We start from the raw sequence: 20,351 nt of genomic DNA, 5'->3' as shown, positions 1-20,351 counted from the left end.
CGGTCCAGTCACACGAAAGCATCGGCGGACAAGAGGCTGAGTCTCTGGCGAGAAGGCACCCTGGGGAGAGCGCAGGGCTCTGTTTATCAGGTGCATCTGGCTCCGGAGAAGGCTGGGAAACCTCCCTGCTGGGGCTCCTGCACCTGCTTCCTGCTCCATCCGGGCTGTCATCACCTCTGGCTACATCTGCCCGTCGGGTGGAGACAGGGTACCACTTTCTCCTCCCCGCCAGGCCGGCAACCAGGCCGGAGGGGGTGCCGAGGCCCCGCGTCAGGATCGATGTCCTGAGGCTGCTCGGAGCAGAGCGGGGAAGGCCCGGGGAGCACCCTCGAGGTCCTCAGAGGCGAGAAGGGGCGGCAGAGACAAGGGAGAGGAATTCCACCTTCCTCCGGTTCTGTCAAAGCGCTTCCTGTTTCTAGGCTTGAGTTACTCTCTATCTGGTTCACATCTCAGGGCTCCTAAGGGCCTGAGGAGACGGAGAGTAAACAGACCCAGTCTTGGGTTTTCAAGACCTCGTGGGTGAAATCTGGGTCAACGGGTAACCAGACATCCAGCTGGTCCGGAACGGCAAGGACATCATTCTGTCTTTCTGGTGAGAGAACAAGAGTTCAGTCGGGCAGACCTGTCCTGTCAGGATGGAGTTAGTAAACGCGTCAGATCAGAGCCGGTGAGAACGGAGCTGCCAGCATCTGGTTTTCTCATCAAAGAGAATAGACGTGCCATCCCAGGGCCATCTGCTTCGTGGCCTGCCCTGCGTTAGGGTGCCCCGCCGGGGAGCAGACTGGGGGCTTTTATGGCTCCAAAGCTGGAGGAGGATTTTACAAGAGACTCTTGGGACCTCGCCATCTGCCTCTTTTTCTCCTTTTCTTCCCCTGCTTCCCTCCCTCCTTTCATTCCTATTTTCTCTCCTTAAAAATATTAACTATCCTTGCCCTGGACGATTTTCCTCACTTCCCCTACATCCTCCAGAGATTTCTCTCAGGACTCATAAACAGCGGTGGTAGCCCACATTCCTAGACCCGAAGTGGGTTTTCTCTTGCTCTAACTTGTCAAAGAGAAATCTTGACATGAACTAAATCATCTCAATTTTGGATCCCACAAGAGTGGTAGACTCAATCCCAGCATCACAGAAGCACTGGGTGTTGGTGTTGTCATAAAAACTCCCTCAATTCCTTCACTGGACACAGACTCATTTCTGACCCCCAAGGACATCTGGGCTGAAACTACAACTTGTGCTTAATGCATGAGATGAAATTTCTAATCAAGTCCTGGGAGAAAAAGCAAAGGTTTTTACGGAAGAAATCACATGGAAAGAAAAAAGATGGAAGCATCTATTTAAAAAAACAAACAAAACAGAAAAAACTTTCTTTAAAAACTATTTTTGAAAAACCTTGTTTCATTTTTGGATATTGAGGAAGTTGATCTGTGGCATGAGAAAGGAGGAATAAGAGAAATGAGAATGGAGAAAACAGGGGAAATGAGTAGAAATAAGCTAATTTTTGCATTGTGGTAACTGAGAAAGAGTTTGCAAAATAAAAGTCATCCCCCACAGGATTACCCCATGACATTATTTTGTTTTGTTTTATTTTTTGCGGTACGCGGGCCTCTCACTGTTGTGGCCTCTCCCGTTGCGGAGCACAGGCTCCGGATGCATAGGCTCAGCGGCCATGGCTCACGGGCCCAGCCGCTCCGCGGCATGTGGGATCTTCCCGGACCGGGGCACGAACCCATGTCCCCTGCATCGGCAGGCGGACTCTCAACCACTGCGCCACCAGGGAAGCCCCCCACCGCTATTCTGGATCTTCCTTGCAAGGAGCCCTGGAAGATCCGATCAACCTGCCACAAGGTCTTTTCTAATGAACTTCCTCCCCCGTGAGCGGCCGTCCTCATTCTCCGTTGGCAGCAGCGTGACTCCCGGCCCTGCCGCTCGCCTTGGAGGCTCCGGCCCCTGCCTCACCTGGACACCGTCTCCGTAGATGTGGTCACAGGAGCGCCTCAGCCCCGGATTTGAGAGGAACACAAGGCGAGCGACAGCTGGGACTCAGGGAGCAAGAAAACGCAGTGCAGTGGCGGCTCCTGCCGAGGGGAGCGCGGGGCTCCGGGGGTTGAGGAGTACGTCTCTGCACGAATCCCGGGATGCCACGAGTTCCTCGGGCTTCTGGCTTCGACCTCCTGATTCTTCCCGGCCTTCCGGGACCTCAGCTCCGGAACAGTGAGGCTTCTCCACGCCCTCCTTGCCACCTTCTTGGTCATCTTCCAGGTACTGCCCGGTAAATACCAACCACGACGATGCCTTGTCTTATCATTATTTTGTTTTTTCCTTCCCTAAGTCAACCATCGTCAGAAAGTAAAGCATTAGGGAGCTACTCATAGGTCACCTCCACGCCCAAAATCAGCTATTGAAAAATTAGAGAATAAACCGGTTGTTGTGTCTTCATGACGTTAAGAGTCTTGTTTGATGGTAAACTTCTGCCCACTCCCCTTTCCTTCCAATGACCTGGGGGATTTGAGAACCAAATCAGTTGAATCACTTGGTTGGTACAACCCAGTGTGGAGCCAAAGTCCCTTTATTCCGGCCTAGACTGGAGACCTCTTGCCACGCATGCCACGGTGGTGACCTTGAGTCTCGCTGGGCGAGGGTTCTGTCTGATGAGCCTGTGAGAGCTGGCGGGGTTTTGTATGGCGAGGAGGTGGGGTGATCAGTGAGGCACAGTGGGCGTGGTCACTGACCCCGCGGTTAAGGCCCAGTCGTTCCCATCTTACGTCGGAACAAGAGCGTGAAGAGACATGGGGGGAAAAGGAATCCCGGCAAGAGAGCCGAAGCAAGGCTCCTTGGGTCCAAATAAGAGCGAACGATTCTCAAGGCGGCTCAATCGACTATTTTATCATTAGGATCGACTAAAGGGACCGCGGTTTCCCATGGAAGGGTAGGCAGTGGGAGGGAGACAATTATAAGAATTAAATTTACATTATGCTTTAAATTTTGCCAAGCGTTCTCATTCACATAACATATGTAATCCTTCAACCATTTCGGTTTACCAATCCCATTTCACCGATGTAGAAAACAAAGCTTGGCATGGTTAATAAATAACTCACCCAAGAGGACAACAAAGGAAGGAACATAATCTGAGAGTTTTCTTTTGGCTGTCGGACAGGAGTCTGTTGGACAGGAGAGGGGAGTTATGGTTTCCTTAACAATCTCAGGGAGGCTGGATATGAGAGAATCACTACGGTGGCGTAAGGGGAGGAGGGGAGGGGTCGGGTCTTGGTCCTGGGACACTCCCACCCCCGGCTGTACTGAGTAGAGTGCAGGGTGGGAAGGGGCACGTGCTAAGGGGCGTTGTGGCATTGGGGACGTGCAGGCTGGAAGCACGTGGATACAGAGACTACCCAGAAGCATCAGTCCTCGTGGAGATGCGCGAAGAAGCCTGCTGGAAGCCGGGATTTGCAATGGCAGGTCAGAAGCCTTCTGCCCAAGGATGGAGTCCTCAGGGAGGGGTGATAACTTTGTGTCTTGCTTGTTCACCTTTCTTGTCTAGGGCATGGCGTCTGCTGTACTTTGCTGAGTAGGTCGCCTCTCCACTACAGGTGTCACTGTCCCTCCCTCTGGTGAGGGAACAAGCCTTGACACGACGGGCTTTCTGCAGTTTACAAAGCACATCTAGGAAACGAGGGGGGAGCAGGAAGTAGTGCCAAGTGCCCAGGAACTTGGAGGACAAAAGGAAGAACGACAAGATACACTAACGTTCTTCCAAAACCTAAACAATCACATGGGAAAGAAAAGCGTGTGCTCGGCATTGTGGTGATGTAACAAGGAAGACCAACGCTATAGTTGGGTCCCAATCAATGAATAATTAAAGAAAATTCAGAGCAGGTTTACAGCTGAACAATGGGCGTCTGTAAAGATATCCAGATACAGTTTCTAATGTAGTTTCTCCACTTGTTCTTTCTTGGCACTGATTTCCTGTATGTTCTGCCTACAGGGATCGTCGTAGGACTTTGAATATTCCTGGTGTCTGCAACGTAAGTCCGCAGTGTGCCCTGTCAAAATAGTTTATCTGTCCATGAGTGGAATGGTCTTTTAATTTTTCCATTACACAAGTAATGATACTGGCCTTTTGCAAAACATCAAGAACCTAAAAATTATGTAGAAAAAAACCCATTATAATCCATTTCATGCTTCCTTTAGAATATAAATTAGTTTTTCTCCAAATGGATAATCAATCAACTCTGCATGATTTATTAAAGAAATAGTCCACCTCCCTGCCTCCCCACTCGTGTAAAGGCTGCTTTTATCAATAACTAGCTGTCAGCGTCTGCGTGGTCTGTTGGTGGCTTCTCTGTTTTGTCTCAGGGATTGTTTTTGTTCTTCGGTCAATGCCACATATTTCAAGCCGCAGCATCATCATAAATTATAACTGGTAGTGAAAGTCACCATGTTGCTCTTTATGAAAATAACCTTGTTTATTCTTGCACGTTTTCCCTTTACAGTGAATTTTAAAATCAGCTAGTTAATGTAAAAATCTTTATTTTTACATCCTAATTTCTAAATTATCACTAGTCTGTGGAAAGTTATGAACCAACTTATCATTCTTTTAAGATGCTATAGTAACTTTCACTTGATTCTAATAGCCAGTCCTTATGGAAAGAGACCAGTAGAACATCCTGCAGTGATCCATCCGGGGGACCAGCCTCTGATGCTGGGACTGATCAAAGAGCTTCCATTTCCTGAGCACCGTGGAGCCCGGGGTCCTTGGTTCTCAACATTCCGGGGGTCGGGAGAGGCACCAGGACACTCCTTACTAGCCCCAAAAGAGCAGTTGGGCGGCACCATATGTTCAACAGAGGCCCAGGGAGGCTGAGAGAAGGCAGGTAGCTGCTGGCTTCCCAGGGGCGCCTGTGGGTCGGGTTGGAGGTCCTGGGTGGGCCAAGGCTGCTGAGGTTTCCCTCCCCACCCGGGGACACCGTCTCCAGCCCCCGCGGCCTGTTGCCTTTGACTCGGGGCCTCGGGGGCTTCATTAGCTCCTGGGGTCCTTTGGGCTCTTGACTCTCCCAGAGGAGGAAGCCTTCCCGTCCTATTCTTCCAGCACCCACATCTGGGGACAGCTGAGGAAGGGTGAGCCACAGCTGTCTTCCAGGCCTAGCCTCCCTGCCCCAAGCTTCGAGGGAGAGGATCCCCTTCCTCCTTCCCTGGTCACTGCTGCTGCAGCCTGCATCCTCTCCGGACCCTCACCATGGAGGAGATGTGGCCCGTGAGCGTGACATAACCCGGCGGCGGTAGGAAACACTCCCTTCTGCGAAGGGGAAGCAGACTGGGCCGTAAGGGAACAGCAGGACTGGCTCAAGTGCCCAAAGTTTGCTTAGGGCATGGGAACCGGCCATGTTATTTAATTTACTGAGAGGAGTGGAATAGGCGGCTTTTTTCCCCTCCCTCTTCCCCTGACCAGAATAAAGTTTATTAAATTATTTTTTTTAAAAAAATGAACATCCTGCAGTGGCAAAGAATTCAGGATCTGGAATCAGATTCCTGATTCCAATTTTTATCTTACCACATACAAACTTTATCACCATGCTGAATACCTCTAGTCTTATTTTTCCTCATGCATGCCTTTAGGGATAATATTAGTACCTGCATAAGGTAAGGCTGATTTTCTTTTGCTTGTAGCAAGGCTGTCGTAATCACCTTCAACACGTTCCTCTTGGCTGGATTACATAAATGTGGGATGAGTCATCAGTCATCATCTTGGGATAAGAGGGGAAGCACAAAAATCCTTGAGCCGGTCACTCTGAAGACACTTGACTTCACAGAAAATGGAGATTAGGTCTGATATAAATACACCATCATATGCAAAATAGCTATAGCGAATGGGAACCTGCTGTATAGCGCAGGGAGCTCAGCTCGGCGCTCTGTGGTGACCCGGATGGGTGGGATGGGTGTGGGGAGGGAGGTTCAAGAGGGAGGCGATATATGTGTACATATAACTGATTCACTTCACTGTACAGCAGAGACTAACACAATAGGGTAAAGCAATTATACTCCAGTTAAAAAACAAAACAAAACAAAACCCAGAATAAGGGGGATCATTTTTTATAAGGGGCCCAAGATTTTCTGGGTGAGAAAAAAATGGAACTCTCACCCCAGCTCCTGGGAGTCTATGTTAGGGTCGGCGCAGCCAAAGCCCTGTGACAGAGGCAAGAAACAACAGGTTAAGGAAAACTAAGGCGTGGGCAGCTGCATGGCCGTTAGCATCACTCACGCCATCTTGGGCCCGAACAGCTCCTCCTGTCCTTCTGCCGATCCTACCCAGGACCGGACTGTGCAGTGAATCACTTCTCTGTCGTCAAGGGCCTTGTAGTTAATAGATATCGTTAATAATCATTAGGACCAGGTAGCCTCTATGCTGTGGGAGTCCCCAAACAATGGTGAAAACCTTCCCTGACGTATTCCCATGAGACTAGCTACCCTTTCACAAATCTTAACTTGGGAAAGCACATCCTATTTCCAACCACCGACCCGCATATTCCAGGTTAGCTATAAATTGGTCCCGTGGCCCCTTGGAGGGCAGAGTGAGCTGTGAAAACTCCAGGATCTCACCCTGTGAGTAAGTAAGGTACCCTCCGCAACAAACTGACCCACTGATTATACCGAGCGGCCTGCCTCGTGTTTTGGTCTCAAGATGCCTTTTCAGTTTGGTGGGCAAATTTCATTCCTTTCATCCTCCAACAGGGGCACTGAAGCCCCTGCCTCGAGACAGGGCCTGCCTTGAGAAGAGAACTTGTTTTTTTTTTGTTTTTTTGTTTGCAGTACGCGGGCCTCTCACTGTCGTGAGGCTGTATGTGTCAACCCAAGAGAAGTGTTTAAAGTCTCTGATCCCAGCTTCCAAATTACAGCATAAAATTTCGGTGCATGACAAGCTCTTGAAGACTGGCCTTGTCCTGTCAACAAGCAAGTAGGAGGGACGACATGAGGAAAAGGAGGTGCGTGAGACAGAATACTTTCCTGACCAGTACATTTTGGAGGTTCCTGGTTGGACTGTATTATTCCTTCCCCTGTATAGCGATCTCAAGACTTTCTTCCAAAAACAGATATTTTTGTCCTTTCTACGGGTTGTGGACACAGTAAAATGCTTAATTTATGTGACTTACGTACAAGTGTATGCCTGAAGAGGAAAAGAAATCGTATTCTTCCTATGCCAGGGATGTGCCCTGGTAGGAGCTTCTGTTGTAAGAATGAAGTGAACTGAAGAATTCACGTTTAAGGGATCAGCCCTGAATTAAATTGGAAAGCTGATACCTCATATCGTTTTCTTTATTCACTCACTCATTTATTTTGTGAACACCTACTGTGTGCTAGGAACTGTACTGGTAGCTAAGGATATGGATTCAATACTTCTTCTCTTATCCAAGTTGGGTGAATCAAGGATGTCTTCCCAGTGAAGGCCATATATGAGTTGAGTCCTTAAAAAATGAGTAAGAATTAGGCAGAGCAAGTTGAGGGAAAGTGGCCTAAGTGTGTTCCAATGTGAGGAGAAGAAAATATGCCAGAAACATGACTGCCATTATGTTAGGGGTTAGTTTGAGAATCGGGATGTGGTAAGAGATGAAACTAGAGGAAGTATGGCCAAAGGTCGGAGGACTTGAGACACTAGAGAAATTTTGCTTCATCCCTTTAAGCTACAGGGAAACATTGAAGAATTTTACACGGAGGTGAGGAGGGATTGGAAGCTGGAGAGATGGAAACCCAGAGGCCAGTTAGGGTATGATGCAGTGACTGACGTGTAAATGTTTGAGGTTAAAGGGTGTGAATTAAGACGTTTCCACAGAGACCGGAATTGAAGGTTGGTTATTTAAAAGGTACCTGGGGAGTAGAAGCATGAGGGTTTGGTCATTGAGGGCGGGAAGTGAGAAAGACGATTTCTGTTAAGTCTGACTCGCTGGGGGATGGAGTTTCCAGGAGTTGAGTCCCTAGCCTCGAGTTTAAGGAGGGATCAAGACTGGATATAATGGGGACTTCCCTGGTGGTCCAGTGGTTAAGAATCTGCCTTCCAATCCAGGGGAGTCGGGTTCAATCCCTGGTCGGGGAACTAAGATCCCGCACGCCACAGGGCAACTTAATAAGCCTGCGCGCCATAACTACTGAGCCCATGCACTCCAGAGCCACAACTAGAGAGAAGCCCGCATGCCGCAATAACTAACTAACTAACTAAATAAAGAAGAAGGAGAATGGAGATGATGATTTCTGAGACATGAGGATTCTTCCGGGTGATAAATGAAACCTCACAGGCCAGGCGTCCAGCAGAGACTGAGAGTAATAGAGCTGAGAAGCAGAAGCTGGAGGTACCGAAGGAGCAGGCAGGTTGAGATGTGACCTGTGGCAGCTTCAACTGCAGCCATTCCGGTAAATGGCCCTTCTGTTTCCCATCTGGCATCACGGTGAGCAATTCAAAATTGCCAGAGATCTCTGGGGTAAAAACCATTCTGATTACAGCTCCGACCCGAATTGCCTATTTCAATAATCATGTGTAACTTGAATCTCTATTTCTGTTCCAAGATCCTATCCAGGATACCACATTTAGTTACCATCTTTCCATAGTTTCTGGGCTGTGACAATTTCTCAGACAGTCTTTTGGATGACTTTGACAGTTTTGAGGAGTACCATTGGGATACTTTGTAGAATACCCCTCAGTTTGTGTTTGATATTTTTCTCACGATTAGACCAGGGTTATAAGTATGTTTGTCACGGTCTGCATTCTGTTTTTCTGTCCACATCGAGTTGATTCTTTTTTTTTTTTTTTGATTTACATATAGTCAAATTCAAATTTTGTGGTGTAGAGTTCTAAGGTATTTGCAAATGCAGAGAGCTGTGTACGCACTACCATACTTCTCTACAGGTTACTCTTCACAGACCACCCCTCCTGGGACCCCCTAACCCTGAGCAGCCACTGGTCTGGCTTCTAACTCTACAGATTTGCTCTTCAAGGGGGTCATGTAAAAGGAATCAAACAATCTGTAGCCTTTCCATCTGGCTTCTTTAGCTCAGCAGAAGGCCTTTAACATCCCTCTATGATATTCATGAGTCAATCATTTCTTTATGGCTACATAATATTCTATGGTCTGATGTATCAAAATTAACTCACTCGTTGAAGGACCTCTGTGTTTACCATTTGGGGCAATTATAAATTAAGCTGCTATACACATGCGCATACAGGTTTTTGACAGGAACATACATTTTTCTTCTCTCAAGTCCTATGGTGAGCACACGCTTAACTTTACAAGAGACAGCCGAACGATTTTCCAAAGGAGCCTTAGCATTTTGCATCCCCAGCGGCAGTGTATAAGAGTTGGATTTGTTTCCAAAAAAAAAAAAGGTTGATAAGAAAAAAGATGACCAAGAAATTGTATCCTGACTGTTTCAGAACAGGAGATACTAAATTATTGCTGAAGATTGAATTTCCCAGCCTAATCAGCAGGCTTCTGCTATACAACTCAAGTCTTATCTGTTCCGAAGACAATCCCTTGTGTTCTAAGAAAATGGTTCTAAAGGAATCTCGCTATTTGGAAAGGCACCTTTGGAGAGAAGAAAATAGCCGTTCCCTCACTAAATCTTGGTTTTCTGAAAAAACAGTGGGTTGGTCTCTGTTGTCTGAGTTCCAGTTCTACGGGTTGTTGCCTAAGTACCAGCTTAAATCTTTCTGCACCTTCAAGCCCTTCAGATCAACTTATGTCCTGGCTCTTCGATAATCAATTGGGAGCCATTGCTTGATACCCAAGAGTCATTAAGGGTATGAAAATGAGAACAAAGTGAGAACAAAGCCTCCGTGACTTTTCATACTATAATACACACACACACACACACACACACACACACACACTCAAAGCTCCTATCCCCAATCCATACATTTATAGACATATATTAACAGGTTATAGGTGGCTTGGAGAACATCCATTTCAGTAGTTACAGGTGCAGAGACTGAGACCTAGAAAAGGAAAGGCCTGTCTAATGTTAATCAGCTAATGAGTGGTGTGACCAGACTTAGAACTTAAATCTCTCCCATCCGATTCAGGACCTCCCGTGCCCACAGAAACACCCACGTGGGGTCCATGTGAGTGGTGATGCTTTTATTAAGCAGAAATCAGTGGCGGTGAGTGTCCCGTGCTGCTCTGGGGATGCTTGGGTGCTGAAACTAGGCCCTGCAGCAGTGTTTCTTCCGACTTTTGCATCCTGCAGGCAGGATGATGCACCCGTGGGTTGTCTGATGTTTGCAGACACCACCCATTTTTCCACATTCAGAGTTTTTCATCTTTTTTTCGTTCCCTGAAAAGGAAGTGGAGGTGAAAAAACAAAACAAAACAAAGAAATAAAGGCATGTTTAACCAAAGCTACCAAAATTCATCTTATATAGCAAGGAACTCCAAACTGCAGTCCACAGGGACACAACTGGCCCTCTCCTTGTTTTGGTGTGACTTACAAGCTTAGAGTGTTTTTTTACTTTTTCTTTAATTGTGGAAAAAATCTCAGAAGGGGCCATAAGACCGTTCTGAGGTCTTATGTGTCTGTGGTCACTTTCACTCTGCAACAGAGATGAATCCTCATGACAGAGACCTCATAGTCCACCGAGCCTAAGATATGTATTACCTGCCCTGCCCTTTACAGAAAAAACGTATTGACCTCTGTGGTATAGTGTCTTTCCTCTTTAGATGAAGAAACGTTAGGTCAGAGAAAGCAAGTAACTTAATTGTGCCACAAATTAGGGACATACTTCATTTCACATGTCCTTCATAAAAGTTTCCTCAAGGGCCTTCCTCTTTCCCAAAAGGGCAAAATCTTACAAGCACACAGCACAAATTAGACAATAAGTGTTGTGGTGAGAATTCTCACTCCTAAATACTGTGCCTCCTATGTCGCTGCAATGAGGGCTGCACGGATATTGTAAATGTCGCCGCCGTGGCATGTAGTGAGCAGAAAGCAGGGCGAGAGGAGAGAGAACCTAAATAATGTCTTAAGTCAAGAGAGCAAACGACAGAGAGTCATGAGGAAACAATGAATAAGAAGAGTTTCCATCCGAGGTTATAGCTTTTAGGGGAACTATGTTGTGATGGGAAAAGCGTACGCAACCAGGAACTGGGAGACCTGGCCTCTGAGTCCTGCTTCGCCACAAATAACGAGAGTTTTCTTTCAGGAGCTGCAGATTCTCCTAATTTTTCATAAGAAGGCAAGGTAAAAATAATGATATAAATGCTATTATAAATGTAATTCATATAGATTTATATTCATATTGTAAATATGAATGAATGAATATGTTATATCCATATATTTAACCTTATTATTCATATTATATAAATATGAATATATCACGTATGTCAATACCGACATCTCCATCTTCATCTATATCTATATTTATATCCATATGCACACACACATCCGCATCTCTATCTGTCTGTTGTTTAACTTCATTACGCTATTCACCAAATAGGTCTGAGTCTCTCTTTTCTTGGCATAAAGTGGGATTCACCTTTTATGTGATTAAGCGGGTCTAGGACTTGCTTGGTTAATGAATTTTGAACAGAACTGATGTTTCCCTACAGGGCTGGAGCCCTTAATTGCCATCATGAGAGTCCTCAGAGCTCTTTCCTTTGACACAGAGACCAGCAGCCTTGATGATGGGAGCTGCTCCGTCAGGAGGGTCGGAGTGGCTACGGTGAGTAGAGCACCCCGTGGCCGTCATGGGTTGGTATCATTTGAGCGAGAATTAAACTTCTGCTCTTTCAAGATGCTAAGATTTGGAGGCTGCTGTCACCACAGCATAGCCTGGCACGTGCTGACATATGCGTAGGTTCGCCAGGTAAAACGCAGGACACTCAGTTTAATTTGAATTTCAGATGAACAACAATTAATCTTTTAGTCTAAGTATGACCCACGTGCTGCATGGATCATACTCAAGCTAAAAACAGTTGTTGTTTATATATAATCCAGTAAGTAAATCTGTTTTCTGGGATTGTTGAATATTTAATAAAAACATGGGCTTTGGAATCAAACCCACTTGGGCTTGAGTCAAAGTCTTCCTTACATACAACCTGCACGACTTTGAACAAGTTACTTCATTTCTTAATCTCATCGGTAGAATGGGGCTACAAATACCTACCCCATAAATATTGTTATGAGGAATACATTTGGGACAACACATGAAAAGTTTTGTGTTGATAAAGAGGAAGTGGTCAATAGTATTTGCTATTAGTTATTCACGTGGAAATGATTTGTAAGCTGTAAAGTCCCCTGAGACTGTTGTCTATCACCATGACTACTTATAGGTTTGCTACCAACTAATTAAGGGCAATCACAGGAGAATATCTTGCATTTCTTTAAGCTTCTCTTTCCTTATCTGTAAAGTGGAGCATGTTGTCTATGCTATGCTTCTTTCAGATATGATATTGTCCAGTGGCTACATAGATCAGCGCATTCCTGGATGACGAATCAACTTGACCTTCCCTACTCCAGGCTCCGAGGTCATCCACCATATATCATCCCACCAGTTGGATCCACAGCTTACCTGATGTTGTCTGGATAAGACATACAAGTAAGAGAAAAAGAAGGTATAGTAGCCTCATGATGGGAAAGGAATTTTCAGGATTCCAGGTGGAACTGGCAGTGTCAGTGGGGGCAGGTGATCTGGGAAAGAATTTGAAAAATTCAGCTAGAGAGAAAAGGCTTATATTCCTACTAAAGACGTTCGGTTAGGGCCTGAGCGTAACTTGAGGACGTCAGTGTTTCTGCATTGATTCTCACTTCTGCTTATGGCTCTGAAGTTTGGTGGGGTTTTTTGAGAAAAATCAATAAAAACTGAACTGTTTTAGCAAATCATTCATGCATTCACCTTTACTGCATGTCTCTGCTCCTGTCCGTTTCTCCTTTCAGAATAAACACCACCCCCTCACACGTTTTAGAATTTAAAAAGGAAAGGAATTTTGGAAGTTGAAATGATCTCTCCATTTTTACTCTCAAAAATGTTTTGCTACCATTTTAAGGGGAGAATTGATCCATCATAAGCAAGCTTACCATGCCAAGGTCTTGTACAGACCACCACCAGGTGAGGCTTTAAGGGCTGGAGGCATTACGTCAATGTATTCTTGAGTTAAAACACAGAAGTATACAAGGTAAACCATTGACATTTCTCTCCATCTCTTCCTTCTCGTCATCTCAGTTTTGCTTTATAGTGTTTATAGCTCTCTTTCTCACTGTATGTAAATTTCTAAAGTAACAAGTCCTGTTTTATTATCTCACATTCTCAGCACCTTGAACAGTGCCTGACAGAGAACAGGTAGTCAAATATTTGTTTCTATGAATAGGTCCTAGTATGGAAGAATCAATTTATGGGTGAATGAATAAATGGATGGAGGGAGGAAATAAGGGAGGGAGAAAAGAAAGAAAGGCTCAGACATAATCTTTGGGTTTTGAGGGTCTGGTGAGAGCCCATTAACTTACTTTATCCAAAAGTGTTTCTGAGCACAGACACCCACCCACTCACCCATTCCCGATATAATATGTCAAAGTATGTCATAAAATGTCATAGTATCTGGTCTTCTCTCATCTCCCTCTCTTCTATCTTAAATGAACTGAATATGTTCTGACATTTTCTCTCTGTCCAGAAGCAACTTGGCAATAAAAGGTTTTCGCTTGTTATCTTTTGATCAGCATTTGAATCTCTCACTAAGTGGAGATCTATTTTAATTTAGTGATGTTGACTGAAAAATAGAATAAGTGTTTGTAGTAATCTGCTTACGTAAGTCAGACTTAATTCTACAGACTAGCTGTGAGGGTCTTACTTCCTTGGCCCCAGCACCATTATTAATAATTAATAATAAATAATAGAAAAGAAAGTATAGACTAAAAGCTTGTGTCCACATTTCCATCTCCTATACTTTTATACCGAAAGCTATCCTTTTTATTGACTCCCTAAATATGCATGTATTCCCACCCCTTCTTCAACCACGGATGTTTCTCTCCTGAAAACCTACCTTGCAATTGGCTTCTTCACCCTCCTCAGGCTGTCTGCTGCCTGCCCATTCAGGCAGGGACACCTGCGAGCACCTGTCCGTTGCCACATAATTCGGGGTCAGATCAACAGTGGGCAGAGGAAGGGCTGAGTGAGGTCATAAAGGATGTATTATGATCCCCTGTTGACTGGAGTCATCTTGGTGGAGTGGTGGAGTGTTCTGAAACCCCCTGAGAGGGTCGGAGAGGAAGTGGGGTCTGCAGACACGCCTCCCAAGGGTTTTGCTGAAAAGCTAAGCACAAGCAAGATCGAGCTGCTGAATGCCGTAGTGTCAAGGAAGAGGTGTTTGGTTGGCTTTTTTTTTTTTTTTTGCGGTACGCGGGCATCTCACCGCTGCGGCCTCTCTCGCTGGGGAAGCACAGGCTCCGGACGCGCAGGCTCAGCGGCTATGGCTCACGGGCCCAGCCGCTCCGCGGCATGTGGGATCTTCCCGGACCGGGGCACGAACCCGCGTCCCCTGCATCGGCAGGCGGACTCTCAACCACTGCACCACCAGGGAAGCCCGCTGTTTGGTTGCTTTCAGTTTTTATAGATTCAGTAGAAGGGGACAAGGGGTAGAGCTGGTTTGGGTCTCGCCCACGAGTAAGCAAGGGAAACGAGATGCAGGACCCAGGTGGAAAGGTTTGCCTTGGACCAGAGCGTGAGCCCATTAATTCATGATTCACATGGAAAAGCCACCCTCTTCTTGCTACTGAAATCAAAAGAGTGTTCCTCCCTTGCAAGAGTCATAATAAGACACTTAGAAATGTTATGGCAATAAAACACTGACAGACATTTTAGGGTAACACTTAAAAGTTAAGAAAAAATTGAAATTCCACTAAAGAATATGATAAAAGTCTAATAAACAGTACAACCAAATCACACTTAAAACCAGATAAAGGTTGTATGATAATAAATTAAGCTAAAGAATAAAGGTTAAGAATAAAAGGGATGTCAGATACAGGAGACATGAGACTGAGTTACAACTACAGCCATGGTAAAGGAGGAAAATGAACAAGAACTCAGAACTGGGAACAAAAATGAAACGTTCAAATTAGAGGAAGTAGAATAAGGACCTGGAAAGTCAAGGAAAAGCTTGAATGTTGGGAAACAGATAAAGTTTTGGTTGAATTCCTGGGCAAAGGAAAACTGTCGAAGGGTTTTAAGAACATTAATGTTTGAAAATATGATTTATAGGATCTCTTTCAAGCTATCACATAAATTTTGTGTGTGTGGCTAAGGAAGAGATTAAGAAAACTTAAGGTAACCCTACAGACAATGAAGACTTGGGTGATAGGAATAAAATTCCAATGGAATGATTTTACTCCTTCCTGCATTTTGGGGCAGGAATCTTTGTGGAACCCGTGAAACCACAGGGCACAGACGGCATGCTCTGCCCCTCAACCTGAGGTTTGATCTCCACCCAATAAATCCCAAAGTGCAGTCTTGAAAGGAGAGCCTTTCACATGACACTGAGCCCAGGGACCCTCTGAGGGACGGGAAGTTGGCAGGTACACCCTGGGCTTTTGTGTTAAGAAATAAATATAAAAATGTGTACAATATTCAACAATACTGGCTATTGCCCATTAAAAGTCTGGCCTCACTGAACCAATCTGGGATCTTTGGTGCTATACCCTTTATGCTCTCAGCATATAATTTTTAAGTAGTAACATAAGGCTGACGAGTTTAAGAAATAAATATCGTAACCAAAACAACACCAAAAAGCCATGAGGAAACATCAGAGTGATTTAGCACTGAGAATCAAAACATTTATTCTGGGGCTTCCCTGGTGGCGCAGTGGTTGAGAGTCCGCCTGCCGATGCAGGGGATACGGGTTCGTGCCCCGGTCCGGGAAGATCCCACATGCCGCGAAGCGGCTGGGCCCGTGAGCCATGGCCGCCGAGCCTGCGCGTCCGGAGCCTGTGCTCCGCAACGGGAGAGGCCACAGCAGTGAGAGGCCCGCGTACCGCAAAAAAAAAACAAAACAAAAAAAAAACCACGTTTATTCTAGGAAGCTCCTCTCCAATTGGCGAAAGTAAGATAATTTATAAAATGCTGCTTAAGCATAAACATTGAAGGCAACTATGCAGGCACTAAAACAGCACTTAGTTTCCATTTTCTTTACCTTGTGTAACTCTGCCTCACTATTTTGTCTCATTGGGAGAGAACTGCTGAGACCCATGGGCAATGCTGTCCCGTAGGACTTTCTGTGATGATGGACATGTTCTACATCTGTGATGACCAATATGGCAGCCATTGGCCACATGTGGTTATCAAGCACTCAAAATGTGGCGGGTGTGACTGAGGATCTGAATTTTAAATTCTATTTACTTTTAATTAATTAAAATGAAAAGTTAAATAACCACCCATGGCTAGTGTCTACTGTATATAAGACAGCACAGGCTTAGGCATCAGAGCAATATAGTACTCAGCTCAAGGTTAGACCTTTCCTGGTCCACAGCCATCTCTTTTCCATCCTTGCTGCCTATCTGAGTGCCTGGCCCATTGTAGACACTTAGTATCTGAAATGAAGGTGTTTCTATTTGTCATTGTTAACACTGTTGGTTTCTTTTTCCTCATGGTTTGAGAATTCCTCTCTGCTTGGGAGATACCAATTTACTAGAATGTCAGAGCTGGAAGATACATTACAGCCCTTCCAGTTCAGGAAGTCTAGTCTAGTTTGGCCGTGATGACTGAATGTTTCGGGAGTGCTGTGTTGAGAAAGATTCTGAGGCTGCATGGAGCCATCTCGCCGAGAGCGAATGCGTGTCCGGAGCCTGTGCTCCGCAACAGGAGAGGCCACAACGGTGGGAGCCCTGCGTACCGCAAAAAAAAACCCCACAAAAACCCATGAACCGAAGGTAGCGCTTTCAGGGACATGTCCTGGAGGACCTTCCCACTGAGAAGGCAAAGCACGGAGTGCTCCAAATGGCAGTTCTCCAAGTCCAGGCTGAGCCTTACTACCCTCTGGGATTCTCTGGTTACCCAGAGACTCTACCCTTTAAATATAAAGATTTATTTATTAATTAATTTATTATTTTTTTTAATGGAAATCTTTTTTCTTTTTTTTTGATGTGGACCATTTTCAAAGTCTTTATTGAATTTGTTACAACGTTGCTCCCGTTTTATGTGTTGGCTTTTTGCCCCCGAGTCATGTGGGATCTTAGCTCCCTGAACAGGGATTGAACCCATACCCCCAGCATTGGAAGGCGAAGTCTTTACCACTGGACTGCCAGGGAAGTCCCAATTATAAAGATTTATAAAGCAACATTCTGCACTTCTGTCCTTGGACGAAATCAAATATTTTGCCTTTATTGAAAAAGAAGAGTCGCCTAACAGAGGCTTCCTCTGTTTCCTCCACATAAAAAACAGTGAGGAGATGGACTTAGGAGCTGGTGACTCACACATAATGGCTCAGAAGCGGCCGGGAATTGTGCAGGAAGGTTCTCAGACTCCTTCAACACCAAAGGACACAGTGCTGGGTTCTCGTGAGCAATCCATACAGTTTATTTACTCTGATCGTGTGGAGACAGGGATGAGGGACAGAGAGAGGGAGAGACAGAAGACAGTGACTATCCTGTCCTTTCCACCTGCTCATCCCTCCGGCTTCTGGGGCCCAGCTTACCTGACACAGGCAACAGGAACACGAAGGAGGTAATGGAGCCTCATGCTGGCATCTGGGGAGTTTTACAGCAGCTGACACTGGAGAGGAGGCTGGGCTTTGCCCTTTTTCAAGGTTCCAGGTTACCCGGAGAATTCAGTATTGCTACAGATTTGGTAATTACAGAGCCTCTGCCCTGTGTCTCATGGGAAGGGCCTTCAGAACACAAAGCAGAGTCAGTCACCCTTATGCTAATCAGGCCATGGGAAACCCCAGGAAGACCTTTTCTGCTGCCCTTGGGACCAGAAACTTCTTCCTGCACTGAGTTCAGCTGAAGGGTGGGGGGTGGGCTGAGGGGCGGGGCCTGTCTCCCCTGGGGAACAGACTTCTTGCCCCTCATTTGCTTTCCCCTGGGATCTTTGAATCTGCCCACTTTGTTTTTTCCTGAGAGTCTGGGATTGTTTCAGGCCAAACCAGGAACTAGTCCATCCCAAGGCAATTTCAGTCTGTGGGCATGAAACAGGGCTTGCTGAAACCCAGCGTCCCTAGAGATAGCCACATTTTTCCAGGCCCAAGGAGAGCTTTGGGACACTGAGGGAAGAGAGACCCCCACCTAGGCAACATTCATGTGAAAATCCCCCAAAATGTGTCATCATCTCAATGGAACAGGTGGTGGCGCAGATGCGCGCTCCGTTTCCGTTCAACAGGGAAAGATTGGAAGGATGATGCTGTCACTGGACGCATCTCCTCGGTCTAATATCACGAAGCACGGACAGCCGTGGAGATCCCTCAACTGGGTTACTCAGGGCGACATCTGTCACTAAGTGACTTTAGTATCTGTCATCTGTCACTAAGTGACTTTGAGAGCCTGTGGCCTGTCTGCTTTTCAGAAATGCCAAAGCTCGTGATCAAACTTGCCACTTGGATCTTGTGGTGAAGCTCGGAGTGGAACTGCAAGTCCTTTATGCCCCCTGGGGGACCCAGTCCTGAAGGAGCCCCTGGAGCTTCAGGTCTGTTCGAGGTCTCCCGCTGTGGCTTAGCGCCTCTGAGGCTCAGCAAAGCCAATGGAGGCCGCCGGGAGTGGACAGAGCCCCGTGCCTGGCCCCCGGGGGGTAGGGTTTTTCTGAGGGAAAATAGGTTGTATTAATCGTGAGTCCTTCTGCTTTAGCTCTAAATGATGTTTGAGAGAGATGGACATCTACTTATGCATAATTATCTATAAATAATATATGTATCTATTTATAGATTTTGCAAGCAAAATCTCTACTACAGGGTCAATTGGATAAGTGCTATAATACAGCACTGGAAAAAGAAGTAAAACTGAATCGTGGTCTACTTTCTTCTTTTAAAATGCTGTGTTTTAAAGATCTATGGTTTGCAGCACAGCAGAGATTTTTTTTTTTTAAAGGAAGCTGATGATGTTGTCTTATGTGCAAAACCGGGCATGGCTTTCCACAGCAGGAAGTCTCTGAAGGGGAGTGAAAAAGACGGCTGGACAGGGTGCCGTAGGGAGTTTCAGAGGAGTTCCCCTCCAAGCTTCTGGTGTAGTCACTATTGGGACACAGGGACACGGCCCTTGTAAGGAATTTTGATGACTGCAGCTGCTTCTTTTCCTTGGCAAGGTCTAAGGATGACTCCTTTGCAGCTATGTTTATCCTGGAGATAAAGCCAAGGGGCATTTTTGTCCATCGAGGCAGGATCCTGTTGCTTCAGCAAGGAGGTCACACACTAGTGAAAATATGCAGTGTCTCACCAGAAACCAGAGCTGTAGTTATAGGATTGGGGGAAGGGTTGATTTTAGGTAAAATCTAAATGAATTGTTAGTTTTCACAGGCTCAAAGCAAAACAAGGCTGTGTGGAAAATGGTTACCATCATGCCTGGGCTGAAAGGTAACTCATGGTCCCATTCTTTAAAGGGAAGATAAGGGCTATGTCCTCACCCCTTTTCACCTGTGACTAGGAAATTGATGCAGTGTCTCTCTGGCAAAGTGGCTCAGTTCTCCAAGCAAGAAGGGGTGTCCCGGGCTTCCCTGGTGGCACAGTGGTTGGGAGTCCACCTGCCGATGCAGGGGACGCAGGTTTGTGCCCCGGTCCGGGAAGATCCCACGTGCCACGGAGCAGTTAAGCTACAATTAATACATCTTCTTCTCACCTAGTAAACATGTTTTTTGTTTCTTTTTGTGTTTGATTTATTTCGCTTAGCATAATGTCCTCCAGGTTCGTCTGTGTTGTCACAAATGGCAGGATTTTCTTCTTTTTATGGCTGAATAATATTCCATTATATTATATTAGAATATAATATACTCCACATTTATTGGAATATATTATATTAGAATATAATATATTCCACATTTATTGGAATATATTATATATTATTATTACCTCCAATATATGTATTCACATTTTCCTTATCCATTCATCTATTAATGGGCATTTAGGTTGTTTCCATATCTTGGCTATTGTGAATAATGCTGCAATGAAGATGAGGGTACAGATATCTCTTTGAGATTCTGATTTTATTTCCTTTGGGTATATACTCAGAAGTGGGATTTTGCTGGATCATATGGTAGCTCAATTTTTAGTTTTTTTAGGAAACCTCCATACTGTTTTCCATAATGGCTGGATCAATTTACATTCCTATCAAAAGTATACAAGGGTTCCCTTTTCTCCACATTCTTGCCAATATCTTTCATCTTTTTTTTTTTTGCTAGTAGCCAACC

At 45.5% G+C, this 20,351-nt stretch overlaps 1 protein-coding gene and 1 long non-coding RNA gene across 2 annotated transcripts; one reads left to right on the top strand and one right to left on the bottom strand.

The window, feature by feature from the left end:
- The first annotated feature begins 1,779 nt into the window (after positions 1-1,779).
- LOC132512763 (uncharacterized) lies at positions 1,780-7,279 on the top strand. The gene is made up of 4 exons (XR_009538341.1): positions 1,780-2,260; positions 3,984-4,023; positions 5,666-5,822; positions 6,806-7,279. It is a non-coding gene; the product is annotated as an uncharacterized LOC132512763 (long non-coding RNA).
- Positions 7,280-10,104: 2,825 nt separating this feature from the next.
- Positions 10,105-17,784, bottom strand: LOC132512758 (beta-defensin 33-like). Its single transcript, XM_060136632.1, has 4 exons — positions 17,656-17,784; positions 14,014-14,283; positions 12,549-12,667; positions 10,105-10,315 (listed from the first exon to the last, which is right to left on the bottom strand). The coding sequence occupies exons 2-4, from the start codon at positions 14,100-14,102 to the stop codon at positions 10,185-10,187; spliced, it is 339 nt and encodes a 112-aa protein (XP_059992615.1). The 5' UTR covers positions 14,103-14,283; positions 17,656-17,784; the 3' UTR covers positions 10,105-10,184.
- Between the last annotated feature and the right edge of the window lie 2,567 nt (positions 17,785-20,351).

The sequence above is a fragment of the Lagenorhynchus albirostris genome, chromosome 21 (assembly GCF_949774975.1).
Source record: "Lagenorhynchus albirostris chromosome 21, mLagAlb1.1, whole genome shotgun sequence".
Classification (NCBI taxonomy): Eukaryota; Metazoa; Chordata; class Mammalia; order Artiodactyla; family Delphinidae; genus Lagenorhynchus; species Lagenorhynchus albirostris.
The sequence above is the reverse complement of the archived record's forward strand: the minus strand, read 5'-3'. Positions and strand labels throughout refer to the sequence as shown.

Coding starts and splice junctions, on each gene's coding strand:
- LOC132512758 (XM_060136632.1), bottom strand. CDS start 14,102: ATGTGGCAACGGACAGGTGCTCGCAGGTGTCCCTGCCTGAATGGGCAG. Junction 12,668..14,013: donor GTGAAGAAGCCAATTGCAAG/GTAGGTTTTCAG, acceptor ATTCTTTCCCAG/ATCACCTGCCCCCACTGACA. Junction 10,316..12,548: donor TCTTATCCAGACAACATCAG/GTAAGCTGTGGA, acceptor CTTCCTTTTCAG/GGAACGAAAAAAAGATGAAA.